Source organism: Maniola jurtina, chromosome 25 (assembly GCF_905333055.1).
Source record: "Maniola jurtina chromosome 25, ilManJurt1.1, whole genome shotgun sequence".
Taxonomy (NCBI): domain Eukaryota; kingdom Metazoa; phylum Arthropoda; class Insecta; order Lepidoptera; family Nymphalidae; genus Maniola; species Maniola jurtina.
Genome location: NC_060053.1, coordinates 3,243,438 through 3,262,888, shown reverse-complemented (window position 1 = coordinate 3,262,888; position 19,451 = coordinate 3,243,438). Strand labels below are relative to the sequence as shown.

At 36.2% G+C, this 19,451-nt stretch overlaps 1 protein-coding gene across 4 annotated transcripts in view; it reads left to right on the top strand.

The window, feature by feature from the left end:
* The window catches only part of LOC123878011 (glycerol kinase-like), a 50,441-nt gene that overhangs the window by 23,886 nt on the left and 7,104 nt on the right, over nt 1–19,451 (top strand). For 3 of the 4 annotated variants that reach the window (XM_045925031.1, XM_045925030.1, XM_045925028.1), the window contains exons 2-6: nt 10,591–10,673; nt 12,178–12,334; nt 17,130–17,231; nt 18,137–18,354; nt 18,837–18,946. In XM_045925031.1, coding sequence (XP_045780987.1) covers nt 10,591–10,673; nt 12,178–12,334; nt 17,130–17,231; nt 18,137–18,354; nt 18,837–18,946 — 670 coding nt within the window. Of the gene's footprint in view, nt 1–227; nt 401–10,590; nt 10,674–12,177; nt 12,335–17,129; nt 17,232–18,136; nt 18,355–18,836; nt 18,947–19,451 lie in introns of those variants that run through there. The other variant, XM_045925029.1, reaches the window with a different exon arrangement.

Below are 19,451 nucleotides of genomic sequence, written 5' to 3'. Positions count from 1 at the left end.
CCTGAAAAGTTGAAAACATTACACTCTTTTTTTGGGCAGTCGTAAAAAATAGATTGTAGATAACCATGAGCCAAAAGAATTCAGCAAGGACGTGAGCTACTACCACGCAGCTTGTATCGGGCCTGTCGAATGTATGCGTAAGGTTGTGACGTCATAGCTACGTCACTGTTCGGTTGAATGGAAACAGGCCGGGCGTGGTGCCGCGCCCCCTTCGAGCCTCCGCTTCAGACGCTTCAGTTCAGCTAACACTTTGCGCGGTTAAGCCCGTATCGTACGCGAATTTGAAATTCGAACGTCGGGGGATTTTTTTTTAAATTGATTCGTTGAGGCAAAGGTTTTTACTTTTTAGTGATAAAGTGTAGTCTACAGATAAAAATATAGATGGTGATAATGGATGAAGGTAGGGAAAAAACCTGTTATAATTTTATTTCGATACGACATTTAGTCACAAAAGAAGCACTTTTTGTTAGGTACGAGTATAATGTAGGAATTTTTTTAAAGATTATTTTTTCATGAATTTGTCGAAAAATTGCTTTTGATTGACATGTTTTAAATCGATTATTTGATTCTAGTAGACCGATTTCGGTAAAATTTATGTACTACGCTTTTGAAGCATAGACTATGTACCTAGGTACCTATCAGTATGTTCGAAATGTGATATAATCAAATAAATGTGGTAAACTGATAAGTGATAACACGTCAATAGCAAAAGAAATTTTAAGTTATCGATGTTATTTCTATTATCTTACATTCAATTCTGTGGTAGACACAGTTTCGATTCTGTAATGTTAATTCAAATTAAGCGGTGTTGGGTTCTTTTCGTAATCTTTATTGAGTCCAATTAACCTTAATTAGGTGTTAATTTTGAACTTTGGAAATACCGTAATAGGTATAATCAAAATATTATAGGAAAGTCTCCAGTGTGCCAGCGTGGCAGTCTACGGCCTAAACCCTTGTCGTGAGAGGAGACCCGTACTCAGTAGTGGGCCAGCGCGGCGATGGGCTGATCATGAGAGTATAGGTATTCCTATAGCTAGTTCACAAAACCACAGATTCCTGTGGTTGTGTGGTCGTCTATACAAGTTACGATTGCTTTGATCAGGGTTGGTACATGGTACCTACATAATATCTATTACCTATTTGCTGTTCCTCCCCTTATATTTTTTCTAAAGGAGATTAGATAACTTAAGAGATGGATTTGCTATCAATACCCAGACCCTACAAATAACCAGTGGTAGATTGCATTTGACGATTGTGATGGGTGTATGAAATATTTCTTTTCCATGCTAGAAAATCGCGACAAACCATGACAGAAACCCCCAAAATATTTTCTTTTGTTTTGGTCACAGCTTACAAACTATTTTATAAATCCTTCTTATAATAGAGTTCCTTTGGAAAATAATTTTACTGAAGTCCTAATTCAAAATTTGGTGTTGGGTCAACGTTCTAGACCAAATACCAAAATTTCAGGTTTGCAACTGTTTGCAATTCATTTCATCTATGAGCTAGAGACTTGTGACACGCAGACAGACAGGCTAGAGCTCCGTTTTTACCTTTTGGGTACCTACGGAAACCTAAAAATGGGGATCGTTACAATTTGTTAATGAAATAGGATCTTAACGTATATTCTAAACTAACTCTTGTAAGTTTTGTGATGTATAGAAAGGGGACATTACCGTCAGCAATGAGAAATACGACTCACAGAGAGAGGCCCAGCTTTAAATGTCCACTGGCTGATTAATGAATCATGCGATGGAAAATTACAGTAGTAACAATATAATAGACGCCGTAAAGATTAGAAAATTAGTTTAAATCTCAATATTATCGCGGTAAGGCGCTCATTTCTTACTGATAACTGGACAATGTCAGGCTAATTAGATAAACAGATAAACTGTTGCACAAGTGTATAATTTATTATTAAGTACCAATGACATTATACCTACCATAGACATGTTCTATGTACATACAGTTTATTCGCCATGTATACCTACAAAGGGTGACCAGAACGCTAGCAAAAATTTTTTTAAAGTTCACAATATATTGCAAATAAAACATCTGACTGACGCTAGAGGTCAACGAACGTTACGTAAATAGGCCACTCGGGGTCAATGCCCCCGTCATGTCAATGTGTTTTTCATTTTTGATAATCCCGAGGGAGCTCTTTGATTTTCCGAGATAAAAGTAGCCTATGTCCTTCTCCAGGTCTGTAGCTAAATCCATGTAAAAAGCGTTGCTCTGTTGCAACTTGCAGCGTGATTGAAAGACAAACCAACCAGACACTATTGCATTTATGATGTGGGATTAGCATGATAATTGTACCAATACGGCCGATTTTATTATTTATTTCTTTATGGAGGATATACTTATCTAAATTACATTACCTTCATAAAATTGGCGCGCGCCTCGCAAAGATAAAAGGTAGTTTCCCTCAATTTCTTTTAAAAAATTGTTAAAGTTGGCGAATCTAATCCTACGCTTCTTTTAATTTTGGGTGGCTATGACCTGTTCATCCATTTGTCTTCTAACCAATTGCGTCTTTGGACACCTGCGGGGTGATTCGCTAAATCAGTGATCAACACTAAATGATAGCCATCAAACTCATTTGACATTGGTTCGTTCTACATTGCTACTTCACTGAGTGATCCTATAATAATTTTTTCATAGTAAACCTACAATGGATTAAAAATAAATGCCAAATGTGGGGCTACTATTCATTGTGGACCACTGTGTTCGAACTTCGAATCACCACGCTGCTGGACTACCTATCACTTGCCTGTCAAACTCCACAATCCTCTCTTCTAACGCCATGATCTTGGGATTGACTCCTATGTCCAAATGATGTTTCATTTGTCTGATGAAAATCTACTCATCCTTTGACCACAAACTCAACAAGTGTAAATTAAATAAAATTAACACCCCCGACAAGTGAAGGTTACAGTAACTAGAAAAGAGCTGATAACTTTCAAACGGCTGAACTGATTTTCTTGGATTATAGCTAAGAACACTCTCGATCAAGCCACCTTTCAAACAAAACAAACTAAATTAAAATCGATTCATTAGTTTAGGAGCTACGATGCCACAGACAGATACACAGATATACGCGTCAAACTTATAACACCCCTCTTTTTGGGTCGGGGGTTAAAAACTGTTCATGCGAAAACCTGTTATCAATAAAGAACTCTAGGTAAAATACTCAAAGTCATTGCCTTTAACGACTACAGGAAAATACAATATACCTAATTTACAATAACCACTTAAACCATTTATTTTCAAGACGCAAAAGTAGCAGAACTAACCGTTAGTCATAATTCAGTTGCAATGTATAGTTCGCCCTCTGTTTGCCATACACGACTTTGAATGAAGGAAAATAGCTTGTTTACAGCTCGTTCACACAGGCTGCGTAGCGTAGACGTAGCGCGTACCATTGCGTTGCAACTTGCAATGTATGGAACTGTATGAAACATGGCATACCGCTTGTGTAAAGCGTGAAGTATGCGTAACCCGGTGTGTTAGGGGTTTACGCGCGTCACTACGTACGTGTGACGTGTACGTGCTTGGTATGAATCGGCCATTAGTTTTCAGTACATTTCTTTACGATATCCTACAGTGGATTTCTAAGAAATAATATTTCCTCTGATGCAAAGTCGAAAATTGAAGTCATCAATTTTTAATAAAAAAATCAATACGAGGATGGCGTCTGGAAAAGGTGAGATCAAAATTGCATATTATTAAAAACACTTTAAACTTCATCTAAAGATGATCGTGCAAAATGTCGGAAAATTACCCGAGTACGTACAACCCTACGTACAACACGTACAACCCTCGTTGCGCGAGTCTGACTCGCACTTGGCCGGTTTTTATTCGTATTTATATTTATATGTAGGTATTATTGTATCGGCATCGGCTTGCTAGGCGCGTTTAAACTATAAAGGTGTGTCCGTCCCAATCAGGTTTATTGCAAGCGAACAACAAGTGAACACAAATATTTGTGGAACCGGTTCGATAAAAAAATGTTTGCTGAATTTGGATACCACCGTACAAATCTGGGTTGTTTACATTATTTATAGGAAGAGAATGTAATGTAATCTATAAAGTATCATATTATAACAAATGCGTTCTAGAGTGCTGATCAAGGGAAGTTAAAATGTAGTTTTTAGGTACGTCAAAAGGAAAAATGGTCCGTCTGTCCGTCTGTCGTGTTTGTCAAGAAAACCTATAGGGTACTTCCCGTTGATCTAGAATCATGAAATTTGGCAGGTAGGTAGGTCTTATAGCACAAGTAAAGGAAGTAAAAACCGGCCAAGTGCGAGTCGGACCCGCGCTCCGAGAATTCCGTACTTGGGTATTTTTACCGACATTTTGCAAGATAAATCAAAAACCATGTAGAGTATCATAAGAAAGAGCTTTACCTGTACATTCTAAAACAGATTTCTATTTATTCTTATGTCTGACTCGCACTTGGCCAGTTTCAACTTTTTACCACCCGAATTCGCTGGGACTAATCAAATACCTGAGGGATAAGATCCGAAACGAGGAGATTCGCAGGAGAACCAAGGTCACTGACATAGCCCGAACTATTAGCAAGCTGAAGTGGTAGTGGGCAGGCCATGCCTGTCGTAGAGGCGATGGCCGTTGGAGCCGGAAATCCTTGAGTGGAGACCGCGTTTAAGCAAGCGTAGTGTGGGACGCCCTCCAGCACGACGCGACGGACCGACGATATAAAGCGGCTGGCGGGAAGTGGCTGGATGAGGAAGGCTGAGGACCGGGTGTGGTGGCACTCTATAGGGAAGTGGCGTCCAACAGTGGACGTCCACAGGCTGATGATGATGATGAATCAAATACCTATTTTCTGAAACATGTTATGTACATCTCTACACGCACATGGCACAAGTATTATTCCATCCACCCTCTTGGAAATCTTCAGAAGTCTTGGAGTTCGATTTCTATACAAAAGACTCGGTGACCTTCATTTGACTTCTTACGCTACTTTTAAATATCAACACAAAATTGATTTTTTATGTTTTCCGTGTAGATTTTGATCAGTCTAAGCGCGTTTAATTTGTATAGTTTAAAGGTCAGTAACGTACTAGTTTGGCTGTATTTTTAACCCCCGACCCAAAAAGAGGGGTGTTATAAGTTTGACGTGTGTATCTGTGTATCTGTCTGTGGCATCGTAGCTCCTAAACTAATGAACCGATTTTAATTTACTTTTTTTTGTTTGAAAGGTGGCTTGATCGAGAGTGTTCTTAGCTATAATCTAAAAAAAATGGTTCAGCCGTTTAAAAGTTATCAGCTCTTTTCTAGTTTTCTTGTAGAAAAGAAGGTTAAATAACCCTTAGGTTCATAATATTCAAGTGTCAATTGACAAATGTCAAGCTGTCAAGATGGACGTTGCCTAGATATACATAATTATTTATTTGAATTGAAAATGATGTTTTGGAAAACTCAGATACTTTGGATCGTGGGCGCGGAATAGTCCAAGAAAATCTGTTCAGCCGTTTGAAAGTTATCAGCTCTTTTCTAGTTACTCTAACCTTCTCTGTCGGGGGTGTTGAAAATTTTTAATTTACACTTGTAATTATTGTATTTAGTAAATACCATCGATGGTAAATACACATTAGAGCTCTTTTTAACCCCCGACCCAAAAAGAGGGGTGTTATAAGTTTGACGTGTGTATGTGTGTATCTGTGTATCTGTCTGTGGCATCGCAGCTCCTAAAGTAATGAACCGATTTTAATTTAGTTTTTTTTTGTTTGAAAGGTGGCTTGATCGAGAGTCTTCTTAGCTATAATCCAAGAAAATCGGTTTAGCCGTTTGAAAGTTATCAGCTCTTTTCTAGTTACTGTAACCTTCACTTGTCGGGGGTGTTATAAATTTTTAATTTACACTTGTTTATTTTTAAATGAACTAATTTTCGAGCAAGGCGGAGTAAAAACAGTTGTCTATGAATGATTTGTTCTGTTGCTTATTCCAATAAAAATGAGCAAATATACAAGGCTTCCAAATATTATCATTATTATGATACCGATCAAAATATTATGCCTAGAACGTACCCAAAGCGTAGAATGGATGTGGCGATAAATTGGTAACACCGCTTATCAGTCAAATATTCGTCCATGAGAGACGAATTATTAATACTAATATTATAAAAATATGAAGATGTGTCGGTCTGTCTGTCACTTTTCCACAGCACATACGTTTAATTATATACTACAGCTCCAACTTTAATTGTGGAGACGGACATCGATTACTTTTTACCCTGGAATATAAAAAAGCTCCCGCGGATTTTTAAACATTATTTTTCCGCTTTAATATTATTAATAACCACTTGTTCGGAAATTAGTTCATTGTTTTAAAGACTGACTGACTGACTGAGTGGCATAACTGTTTTCGGTCCGCAACGAAACACCAACCAAATATGTCTTCTGACAGGATCTTTTTCTTCCTGACCTTATCCTCTTATAATAATAGAAAAATGTATATACCTTACGTATAATAATAGAAATTGTTGGACAGTTTCATACTACTGACTTTCATTGGCTCTTTTACTGCACAATATCATAAAATAAGGTGGGGTTTTTGGCCCACAAACCTGGTCTGAATTCCAAGCAAAAGTACTTTAAACCATACTCAAATTCAATCCCAAGTTCATGATTTCGAGCACTGAATACAAACTTGAACTCATTTTCAAGCAAATTGGCCTAAAATTGTGCTTTTGAGTTCAAAGTTTGTGATTTTTAATAAAACAATTACAGTAGGTAAATCTACATATTTCATTAAGTTTTTTGCTTCTTCTGTAAAATTCTGTTTCATGCAACTTTTGATCAGCTCTTCAATATACATTATTGTTATCAGCTTGACCTTAACAGGGCTCTCTCCGTCACTCGCTTCATACAATCGTAGTCCCAATTTCATTTAAATATTAAGCAACCAAAGTCCATGAAATTTTACAGACATATTCTAGAAACTAATATCTGTGCCTGTAGTGTTTTAAATTTTTCTAAAAATATGTAGTTTTAAAATTACAGGGGCTCAAAGATTTGTATGAAATTTTTTAAGACCGCGTAACTTTGAAACCGAATATTTTAACAGAAATCTGGAAAATCACAGGCATAGATATTACCCGGAACGTTTCTACAAAATTCCATTGAGTAAGATCGGTTAGTATTCCAATGAGAGACGAACTATGTTTGTATGGAGCGAGTGACGGAGAGACCCCTCTTAAAACAGAGATTCTCGATTAAACACACGAGCCATACCTAATCTCAAGTGTCTACTTGCAATACATCATATTGATGGAGGTAAGTTATGATTGGAATTTTCCTCACTTTTTTCGTCATGTGATGCATTGTACTTATCAAGGTTTGATTTACCTACCACGAAAATTTCATTTTTACCCGACTGTGGAGTCCCGCAAACACCGATGTTTGTTGGAACATATTATTATTATGAAACCCCGCATCTAGATTCTGGACATTAATAAAATCCATACTAATATTATAAATCGAAAGTGTGTCTTTCTGTCTGTCTGCTAGCTTTTCACGGGCCAACATTTTAACGAATTTATGATGAAAATTGGTACAGAGTCAGTTTACATCCCAGGGACGGACATATGTCTTTTTATTCCGGAAAATCAAAGAGTTCCCACGGGATTTTTTAGAGGTCCATCCGTTTAACCGACTTATATGAAATTTGGTGTAGAGGTAGCCTGCGCCCCGGAAATTGATAACTTTTTATTCCGGAAAAGCAAAGAGTTCCCACTTGAGTTAAAAATAACCTAAATCAACGCAGACGAAGTCGCGGGCATCATCTAGTTATAATATAATTGGTCACACATCAAAAACATAAATTCACACGTTTAATGTTTTTTGCTGCAAATTCACAGTATAGTAAACTCTTGGACGTAATGCAGTGCAAACTAAAAACTTTATACTGATACTAGCCGATGCCCGCGATTTCGCCTCCGTGCATTTAGGTTTTTCGAAATCCCGTGGGAACTCATTGATTTTCCGGGATAAAAAATAGCCTATGATGTATCCAGGGTATAATCTATATCCGTTCCAAATTTCAGCCAAATCCGTCCAGTAGATTTGTGTGAAGGAGTAACAAACATACACACACACATACAAACTTACGCCTTTATAATTTTGTGTGATATACTAAGTGATAACTTGTTTTACTGATAACTTTTCAAATTACTTGCTGGTCCATAAACATGAGTTGTCAATTTATTTTTGTGTATAATATACATAATACATAGTATTTGGTAAAATCCAGATAAAACGTCATGTCTATGTTAATATTGTTCTCATGATAAGAGAGTAAAGGTCACCAAAACAGTTTTCCTTATCATCTTCCGTATGTCTATATGAAACTAAACAAATAACACTAGATTGATTTTAGAGGTTAACAACATATATATATCAGTAATTTGATCGACCACTGACCGATTCAATGTAATGAATTATTACTTGAATGGCTTCTGTCCAAAATGTTTGACATGCATATTTATCTATAGAATCTAGGTCGGTGAATATTTGATTGCAAGCTATGCTATTGCCATTTGGTATACCTAAATGATACATAATATATGTAAAAAACTAGCTAATGCCCGCGACTTCGTTCACGTGGATATGGGTTTTTCAAAAAAATCCCGTGGGAACTCATTGATTTTCCGGGATAAAAAGTAGCCTATGTGCTAATCCAGGGTATAATCTATCTCCATTCTTAATTTCAGCGCAATCCGTCCTGTAGTTTTTGCGTGAAGGAGTAACAAACATACACACACACATACACACACGCACACACACATACAAACTTTCGCCTTTATAATATTAGTGTGACTAGCTAATGCCCGCGACTTCGTTCGTGTGGGTTTTTTTAAAAATCCCATAGGAACTCATTGATTTTCCCGGATAAAAAGTAGCCTATGTATCTCCGTTAATATTATTGTGATGTAAAATAACGATATTGTTTTCGTTCTGTTATGGATAAAAAATGTTCATGTACATAATTTGTCATTTTGCAAAGTTTCATTTAAATCTATTCATCCGTTTGCCTGATGACAACACAAACTTTCACATTAATGATACTAACATAAGCAAATATGTACATATTACTATCAGATCTTTAGATAAGTAGAAGTATTAAGCGGAATTAACATTACGAAATTACTTTCATGCGTGTAGAGGGGTCTCTCCGTCACTTGCTCCATACAAACGTAGTTCCAATTTCATTTGAATATTTTGCAACCAAAGTTCATGAAATTTTCCAGACATATTCTAGAAACTAATATCTATGTCTGGGGTTTTCCAGATTTCTATTAAAATATTCGGTTCCAAAGTTATGCGGTCTTAAAAATTTTCATACAAATCTTTGAGCCCCTGTAATTTTAAAACTACATATTTTTAGAAAAATCTAAAACACCACAGGCACAGATATTAGTTTCTAGAATATGTCTTCAAAATTTCATGGACTTTGGTTGCTTAATATTCAAATGAAATTGGAACTACGATTGTATGGAGTTGGTAAGTGACAGAGAGAGCCCTGTTAATGTCCCGCAAATGATTTCGATACGCACGAAATCAGATGTTTACACGTGAAATTGCTGATGAAACTAATTTCATGCCATATTCGTAATGTAAACTCGGCTTTATAGTTGCTGTATGATAACATTTTCTCTGACTTATGTGATTATGTGATTGTAATTGAGCGTTATCGTAAATATTGTCATTTGGAAGATTATCTGCCGCGATTTAATTAACGCTCTACAAGTTAATGATTGTTTGCGATGATAAAATTATATGCCTTGCTTATGGAAAATTTTATTAATAAGTAGGTAATTCTATTGACCTAAGCGGTAATAGCACAGTGGTTTAGACGTCCGGAGGGTCGCGGGTTTGATCCCGGCCACGCACCTCTAGCTTTTCGGAGTTATATGCGTTTTAAGCAATTAACGGGGAGTGCTCTGAAAAGTTGTTTGACCCCATTCCACCCTCCTTTTTCTACAACCGCACCGTACGCCACCGCAAGCAATATCAGAGCAATAGCAGAGTGAGACTCGCGCACTGAGGGTTCCGTGCTCGGGTATTTTTTCCAACATTTTGCACGATAAATCAAAAAAGTATACATAAAAATAAATAAAAATCTGTTTTAGAATGTATAGGTAAAGCCCTTTGATATGATACCCCACTTGGTATAGTTATCTTACTTTGAAAATTGAAACACATTTTAATTTTTTTTTTTTAATGATGTAACCACAAATTCGCGGTTTTCAGATTTATTCCTGTATTTGTGCTATAACACCTACCTACCTGCCAAATTTCATGATTCTAGGTCAACGGGAAGTACCCTATAGGTTTCTTGACATACACGACGGACAGACAGACAGACAACAAAGTGATCCTATAAGGGTTCCGTTTTTCCTTTTGAGGTACGGAACCCTAAAAAAAGTTTCTTTCTTTCTTTCTCTCATTGGACGTCTATCGGTTGGTAATGATGATGACTTCTTTCGTTGATGGACGTGCCTTGGCCAGCACCCCGTTGTCAACTGTTCATTTTCCTTTAAACATAGTTTTCTTTTACTTTCAGTTGACGATATGCCCGTGAGGGACGGCGCCAAAAGGTCCCTGATTGGCGTCATCGATGACGGAACGAGGACAGTCAGATTTGTGGTAAGACTTTTATTTTTAACTAGATCATGATTTATGCTGATGATTAAGGTTTTTAAAAATCTCGTAGGAACTCTTTGATTTTCTTTGATCTTTGATAAAAAGTTTCCGGAATGCACCAAACCAAACCATCCATACTTAATATTGTAAATGCGAAAGTCTGTCTGTCTGTCTAGTAGCCTATGTCCGTCCTCGGGATATAAGCTAACCGTGTTTAAAATCGGTTCAGTGGTTGGGCCGTGAAAACGTAGCTGACAGACAGACAGACAGACAGAAAGACAGACAGACCCACTTTCGCATTTATAATATTAGTATGGATAGTAGGAGTATGGATAGTTTACTGCCAAACATCCTTTCCAAACTCAGCATGCAAGGATTAATGAACATCATTCCCCTTAGGAGTCCTTATTCCTTAAAAAGCAACTAAGCTATTGACCATAAAAATTTAAAACTTATTTGTTTATAGTTTTTATATTATCCAAAAGTTTTAAGTCGTTCCTAAGCACCGCTATTCCAAGGTTGTACTTTAAAATACTGGTTTATACAAAGTAATTTAAATATCTATTAGCTATCGCAGACCTTACATTTCAAACTAAGTTTACACGTGCAATTGTTACTGCCTTATGTTATGTTAATTAGAATGTATGTGGCAATCGTGACCGGTTTTTTTTACTCAGGCTTCAAGATAACATCTAAATAAAAAGTATAATAACATAGTATTATACCTAAGACATATAATGCACATATTATGCCCGCGACTTCGTCCGCGTGTATTTAGGTTTTTTTTTAAAAATCCCGTAGAAACTCTTTGATTTTCCGGGAAAAAAAGTTGTCTATGTGAGTTTGCGGGATGTAAGCTTTGGATTTACCAAATTTCATACAAAGCGGTTAAGCAGATGGGTCTTTAGGAATCCCGTGGGAATCTTTGATTTTCCTGGATAAAAAGTAGCCTAAGTCCGTCCCCGGGATATAAGCTAACTCTGTACCAAATTTCGTCAGAATCGGTTACGTCAGAACTGTTGGGCCGTGCTAGCTGACAGACAGATAGACACTTTGGCGCTTATAATATTAGTATTTATATACTATATAATATAACATAATATCTATGAAACTTTTTTCATGGCTACTTTCTATCATTGTTGTACCTTTTGTACTTACTCCCTTTACAACTTCTCGCACAGCCAAAGGTCACTGGTAGAGGTCTCTTATGGTGCGGCTACAATAAGGTTAACGTTAATTCCTAACAACGCCATAATTATTGCAATAACCAACGCGTTAAACTGAGTGGCCAGACTTTTAAATTGGAGTTTAAATCGTCTAACGCCAAATGGCATTGTGGATGCCGTTGCACGTTGATCGTGGCTACATCTACATTTAACGAGAAACGCCGTTGACCATGAAAAAGGTGTTACTTTTATTAATATTTCAAGTATGGATTTAGTTCCTAGGTCCATGATTCCAAGTCTTTTTTCGACAGTATACAGTTAAACAGTTCAATTCTTTACAGATATACGAAGCGGAGCGATCAGAGGAGCTTGCGGCGTACCAGCTGGACAAAACAGAGTTTCAGCCACAGGAGGGCTGGTACGAACAGGACCCTAAGGAGATTATACACCATATCAAAACCTGCGCGGAGAATGCCGTCGGACAGTTGACTGAGTTAGGTAAGCCTCAGGATGACCAATCAACATTAAGCTATGATGCGCTGTGCTGTGCTCAGCCAAGCTATGTTTTTCCTACAAACAACATTGAGCTAATAACAGTAACGGATTCAAACATTTTTAAATACATATGAAAAATTAGAGACCTGGATAGGTTTTTACAAATTATCTTAAAATTTCCTTAAAGTGTCGGTAAAACACTATCTTAATAAATAATCCGGAACGAGGAAATTCGCAGAACAAAAGCGACCGACATTAAAAAAAAAAAGAACACTAGGCATGCTAAATCATAACTAATGTTCCCCTTTCCCCTCCAACTAAGTGTAAAGATTGTGATAGGAGTAGACACGACAATAGTGCAACGGGTAGGGTTTGAACCGCCGGCCTTTCGGAATTCAGTCCGCTTCTCAACCGTTCAAATTCAAATTCAAATTCAAATTCAATGATTTATTCAATAAAATGTAGGTACAATATGTTGGAATAATGTCTGATGAGCCTTATACATTTTACCACTATAACTGGTGTTTGAATATTATCTTAAATTCAATTAAATTAAATACAAATAAAGTCAAGACTAAAATATTAAGTAAAGAAAGACATACATAGACTTTACACAAGCAAAGTATAAAATAATAGTTAAATAAAGATCAAAAAATGTCAACATTATAAAAACCATAAAAAACATATCAATTATTATTAACAACTCAAAATAATGCTTGTCTGTTAGGTAGTGCTTAATGTCAGAATATATTTTGTTTTTTACACATATTTTAAAAATAATTAGACAAACAAAATAAAAATAAAAACTAGAGATATCGAAAAATCATAGGTGCTATTATTTATAAGGATTCAAGTATTCCTTAATCGAATAGAAGCATTTCTCTAATAGCCACTTATTTAAAAATGATTTTAATGTAGTTAATGGCATAACTTTGACGTGGGAAGGAAGCTGATTAAATATGCTTATTGCCATGCAATACGAATTATTTTGGAATAAGCATAATTTTATATCAGGGTATATCAATCTGTCTTTGTGTCTCGTTGCTTTTCCAAGGGCATCTCCATGTCTGGTGAAGAGATCAGGGTTATTTTTTACAAATATGCACATTTCTTTTATATACATACAAGGTAGAGGGAGTATATTAAGGGATTTAAAAAGAGGTTTGCAACTATCCAAATAGTGAGCTCCGCATATTGCCCGTATACATTTTTTTTGTACTTTGAATGCTCTGTCTATGTCAACTGAGTTACCCCAAATTATCAGACCGTAATTAAGTACAGATGATACGTAACCGTGATACGCACTCAAAACAGCGTCTCTAGTGGCTATCTTCCTTAATTTTTTTAAAGCGAACACAAACTTATTGATTCTACTACATACAATGTCAATGTGATTTTTCCAGTTGCAGTGTTTATCAAGTTCAATACCTAGAAATTTGGTTGATTCCACTTCACATATGACACTGTTATTGTAATGAATATGAAGAGGAATATCTTTAGCTTGAACGCTTTTGAATGCCACAATTTTTGTTTTATCTACATTAAGTTTTAAATTATTTTTATCTAGCCAGTCTATGATCTGACTGATAGTTAGGTTGATGTCTGAATTAAATGTTTTTTCGTTAGTACATTTGATTAAAACAGTGGTATCGTCAGCGAATAGGATGGTTTGGTGTTGTGTTACCTCAGGAAGATCGTTTATATATAGTAAGAATAAAATTGGTCCTAAAATGCTTCCCTGAGGTACACCGGTTTTGTTATGCTTAAATGTGGATTGGTACGTACGTTTTACGCCGTCTACAACTTTTGTTATCTGTGTGCACTGCACTCTTTCCGTCAAATAGCTTTTAAACCAGTCTTGTGCAATTCCACGAACTCCATATCGTTCGAGCTTCGATAGAAGTATATCATGGCACACAAAGTCAAACGCTTTGCTCATGTCAAAGAAAATTGCTACTATGGGAATACGTTGGTTAATGCTTTCAGTTATCAATTTAATTAAATTAAAACAAGCTTTCGTAGTTGAACTATTTTTCCGAAATCCAAATTGCTGTTCTTTTAGAATATTAGTTTTAGTTATAAAGTTATTTAGCCTAGTGTACATAGCCTTCTCGAATATCTTCGAAAATATAGTTATTAAGGTAATGGGTCTATAGTTAGACATTTCAGTTTTGTCGCCTTTCTTAAATATAGGATTGACAACTGATATCTTTAACTGTTGCGGAAACGTACCACATTCAAAAGATAAGTTGATTAAATGACTTAGTGGGTGACAGATATGCACCGCTACTTCTTTAACAATATCAGTTCTTATGTTATCATAACCTACAGATTTTGAATTGTTGAGTGACATGATTAGTTTATATACCTCAAATGGATTGGTTGGCGAGACAAATAGGCTCACGCTTTTGTGATCAATCAGGTTATAAGATTTATTTTTAGTTATGTGTTGTGTTTTATTCGTAATTTCTATGAAGTATTTGTTAAATTCTTCAGCAATTTTTTGTGAATCAGAAATTTTTTCATTATCTTTTTTAATATATTCAATGTTAGGTTTCTCGATGTTATTAGTAGTTGTATTTTTTATAACCATCCATGTTGATTTGCATTTATTACGTCCACGAGAGATCAATGTTGCGTTTTGGATTTTCTGTGATGTATTTATGCATTTCTTCAAAAGTTTGTTATACCCAAAGTATCGTTTTTTATTTAGCGCTTTATCACTTGCTGATTTTATATATTTCAGATAAAGTCGTCTCTTTGTTACGCTTGATCTTTTTAGGCCTTTGGTTAACCAAAACAGTTTTGTTTTTTTACTTATATATTTGATACGTATTGGAGGGAAGCATAAATTATAGAATAATGTTATTAAATCAGTAAATGAATCAAAAGCCATTTCAAGCCTAGATTCAGAAATAACCTCCACAAAAGATAATGCTGATATGGCGGCAACAAACTTACGTCTATTATCTTTAGAGTAGTCTCGCTTAAATTCATACCATTCCGAATTAATATTAGTTTTGACAGCGAACGAAAGTGTTTGAGCAGTTTCATGATCGGATAAGCCTAGCATATGTATATTGCTTTCAACTGGTTTTATATTACTCGCAAATAAATCAATACATGCATTTCGTCTTGTAGGAGCATTTATATGAATTTCTAGGTTGTAGTTATGTAGTATTTCTTTTAGTTGTTTAGTGAATTTGTCATCCTTTAGTGTATCAATATTCCAATCACCACATATAACTATTTGATAGTCTTTATTAATTGAAATTTTTTCTAAGAGCGACTTAAGTTTTCCAAAAAAAATCTACTATATTATCATATTTTGGTATTCTATATATGCAGCAGATTATAAGATTAAACGGTAAAATTTCTATAGCACAACATTCAAAAAGATAGTCGCAGGCCAACCCTTGACTGATTTTAACAGATTTAAATTCTAGACTTTTTTCGACTAATATGCACGTGCCACCTCTTTTTTCTTTCTCTCTCGAGTAACAAGCAGCAAGTTTGTAGTTGTTTAATTTAAGATAGTTTTCATATCCCTTTTTTATGAAAGTTTCGCTGAGGCAGATTATATCTATATTTATTTTTTGTTTCCTTAGGTCTTGTAATGCAATCTCAAGACAGTTCATTTTACTAAGTACTGATGCAATATTTTGATGTAATATGGTTATATTTTTACTATCTGTTTTATTGGCCACGAAAAAACTTACTGTCTAGTTGCTTTGTTGTAATTTTTTTAACGTAGGTCGGATTTGTTTTTATAGGTGAAATAATGGGATTTTGAACCTTGACACTATTTACCTGTTTATTAAAATAGTAAGGTATGGTTCCCTTTTTATACTCTTTAGGTGAGCTACTACTATTTTTCTGTTTAATGAAATAGTATGGTATAGTCCCTTTTTTATATTCCATTTTACATTCCTTACGTGTAATTTTTTCGTTTATCTTAAGTAGATTTTTTAACCCATCATTTTTCCCAACTAGGTATTTGCTTTTATAGTCATCATAATCGATTGAATAATTTATCAGGTCGCTGTATAATTTTGGAGTGTTATCTTTATAGTGTAATTTTGCATCATTTAGTTTTAAATAGGTGGCGTTTGAGTGTAGTTTAGCAATCGAACCAATGTAGTTGTTTAGTAGGTCTGTGTTAAGAAATGGATTGTTGAACCGTTGAGCTATTGAGGCTCTAAACATAGCCTAGACGTAGCTCAAAGGATTCGTAGGCTGCAGTGATGGGCGGGTCATGTCTGTCGCAGAACCGTCGGCCGTTGGCAGGCGTGTTCTGGAGTGGAGACCGCAGACCAGTAAGTGCAGCGTGGGACGACCTCTAACCCGCTGGACCGATGACCCGAAGAAGGTGGCGGGGAGCGGGTGGAAGGACCGTATTTGGTGGCGCGCTCTTGGAAATGCCTAGTGTGGAAATGTCCAGCAGTGGACGCATACAAGCTGATGGATTGGAATGGAAAAAATATTTAGATTTAATCAGATACAAGTGTAAATTAAAAATTTATAACAGCCCCGACAAGTGAAGGTTACAGTAACTAGAAAAGAGCTGATAACTTTCAAACGGATGAACCGATTTTCTTGGATTATAGCTAAGAACACTCTCGATCAAGCCACCTTTCAAACAAGAAAACTAAATTGAAATCGGTTCATTAGTTTTGGAGCTACGATGCCACAGACAGATACACAGATACACACGTCAAACTTATAACACCCCTCTTTTTGGGTCGGGGGTTAATAAAACAGTAACGCACTGTCTAATATAAATTTTCTTTGTCTCCAGGTTATTCAAAAGAAGACATTATAACGTTAGGTATTACAAATCAGAGGGAGACAACTATAGCGTGGGACAAATTCACTGGCGAACCTTTACATCCAGCTATATGTAAGTACAGGATATGAGTGAAATTCTACACTATTGGGCCAAGAGGCGCAAAGATGAGAACCTTAATGGGCGATGGAAGCTTCATATTCGTGCCTTTTGGCGTGGGGACCTTTAGGGCCGTGGGGCTCGAGCTCTTTTTGAGGAAATTTCAAAAAGGGTTTAATATCAAGTCAACTGAGGACCCAAGAGCTGGCAGCTACCTTAAACAAAGAATTAGTTTGACCATCCACAGGAATAATGCTGCCAGTATCTTGGGTACAATGCCACCAACAAGTACCCAAGATACTGGCAAAAACCTGGCAAGATACTGGATAAAACCTCAGTGAGGGTTTTAGATTTTATTTTATTCAATTTTAAGTTAAAAAAATTTGTACCCTATAGGGTAGGTTAGGTTAATTTGCCTTATATTGATAGACACGTCAGACAAACAGACAACGAAGTGATCCCACAAGGGATCCTTTTTTAGGGTTCCGTACCTCAAAAGGAAAGAAGGTTCCTGTCTCTCTGTCCGTCTGTGTGCCTGTCTGTCCGTCTGTCGTGTCTGTTAAGAAAACTGTAGGGTACTTCCCGTTGACCTAGAATCATGAAATTTGGCAGGTAGGTAGGTCTTATAGCACAAGTAAAGGGAAAAATCCGAATTACATCATAAAAAAATATTAAAATTCGTGTTAAAATTCAAGGTAAGATAACTATACCAAGTGGGGTATCATATGAAAGGGTTTTACTTGTATATTCTAAAAAAGATTTTTATTTCATTTTATGCTTTATTGTTTTTGATTTATCGTGCAAAATGTCGCAAAAATCCAGAGTACGGAACCCTCGGTGCGCGAGCTAGCACTTGGCCGATTTTTTTCTCTAGAGATACGAAGCCGTAAAAAATGCATAATAAATAATTAAATCCACAGCATGGAACGACATACGCACAGACAGTACCGTAGACGCAATCCTAGCGAAGGTCCCAGACCGGAACAAGAATTACTTGAAGAGCATATCCGGTCTGCCCATCAGCCCTTACTTCAGCGCGTTGAAGATGCGCTGGTTGAAAGACAATGTCAAGTCAGTTAGGCGAGCGAGTCGGGACAAACGGTTGCTATTCGGAACTGTGGACTCTTGGATTATGTGGGTAAGTTATCGTACAGGATGTAACTAGAACCCTAGCAAAAACGAAAACAGGTGATATAACTTATTATTACTGATAAAATATCATAAAAAACTACGAAAAAATATTTTTTGAAAAAATCCTGGTTTTTTTAAGTTATATATTGCAAATAAAACATCTGGCTGACGCTAGAGGGCAACGAACATTCCGTAAATAGGCCACTCAAAGTCAATGCCGCGTCGTAGGTGGGGCATTGACCCAAGTTTTGCGCGCTAACCGATGCCGGTTTGGAAAATACTAAATCACTAAACTACAAGATAAGGCAAATGATTATTGGCATTGGATTGTGTTAAGGTAGTATAAATGTTATTTAATAACTTTTTAACCCCGACCCAAAAAGAGGGGTGTTATAAGTTTAACGTGTGTATCTGTGTATCTGTCTGTGGCCCCGTAGCTCCTAAACGAATAAACCGATTTTGATTTTGTTTTTTTTTTTTGTTTTTTAGAATCTAACCGGCGGGCCTCACGGAGGTCTCCACATAACGGACGTAACAAACGCATCGAGAACCCTGCTCATGAACTTAGAGACCTTAAACTGGGACCCTATGCTATGTAGGTAAGTATTTGCTTTATTTATACTTCACTAGCGACCCGCCCCGGCTTTGCACGGGTGCGTGAAATAAAATATAGCCTATTAGATGATTCCCGCGACTTCGTCTGAATAGATTCAGGGTTTTTAAAAATCCCGAGTTTCCGGGATAGAAAGTAACCTATGTCCTTTCCCGGGATGTAAGCTAACTGCACTCATAGAAATTGGTTAAACTGTTCGGTCATGAAAAGCTAGCAGACAGACAGACACACTTTTGCATTTATAATATTAGTATGGATGTCATTCAAGAAGAATATAGCTTTCTATTGGTGAAAGAATTTTCAAAATCGGTTCAGTAGTTCCAGAGATTATTTCCTACAAACAAACTTACAAACTTTATCTCTTTATAATATTAGTGTAGATAGGTTCTGTACGCTTGATCTCTTTGATAAAGAAATACAAAATGAGCTTATTGACTTTACGATTGGAGTTATATATTTTGTCACTTAGAAGATCCATACATAGAGTGAAT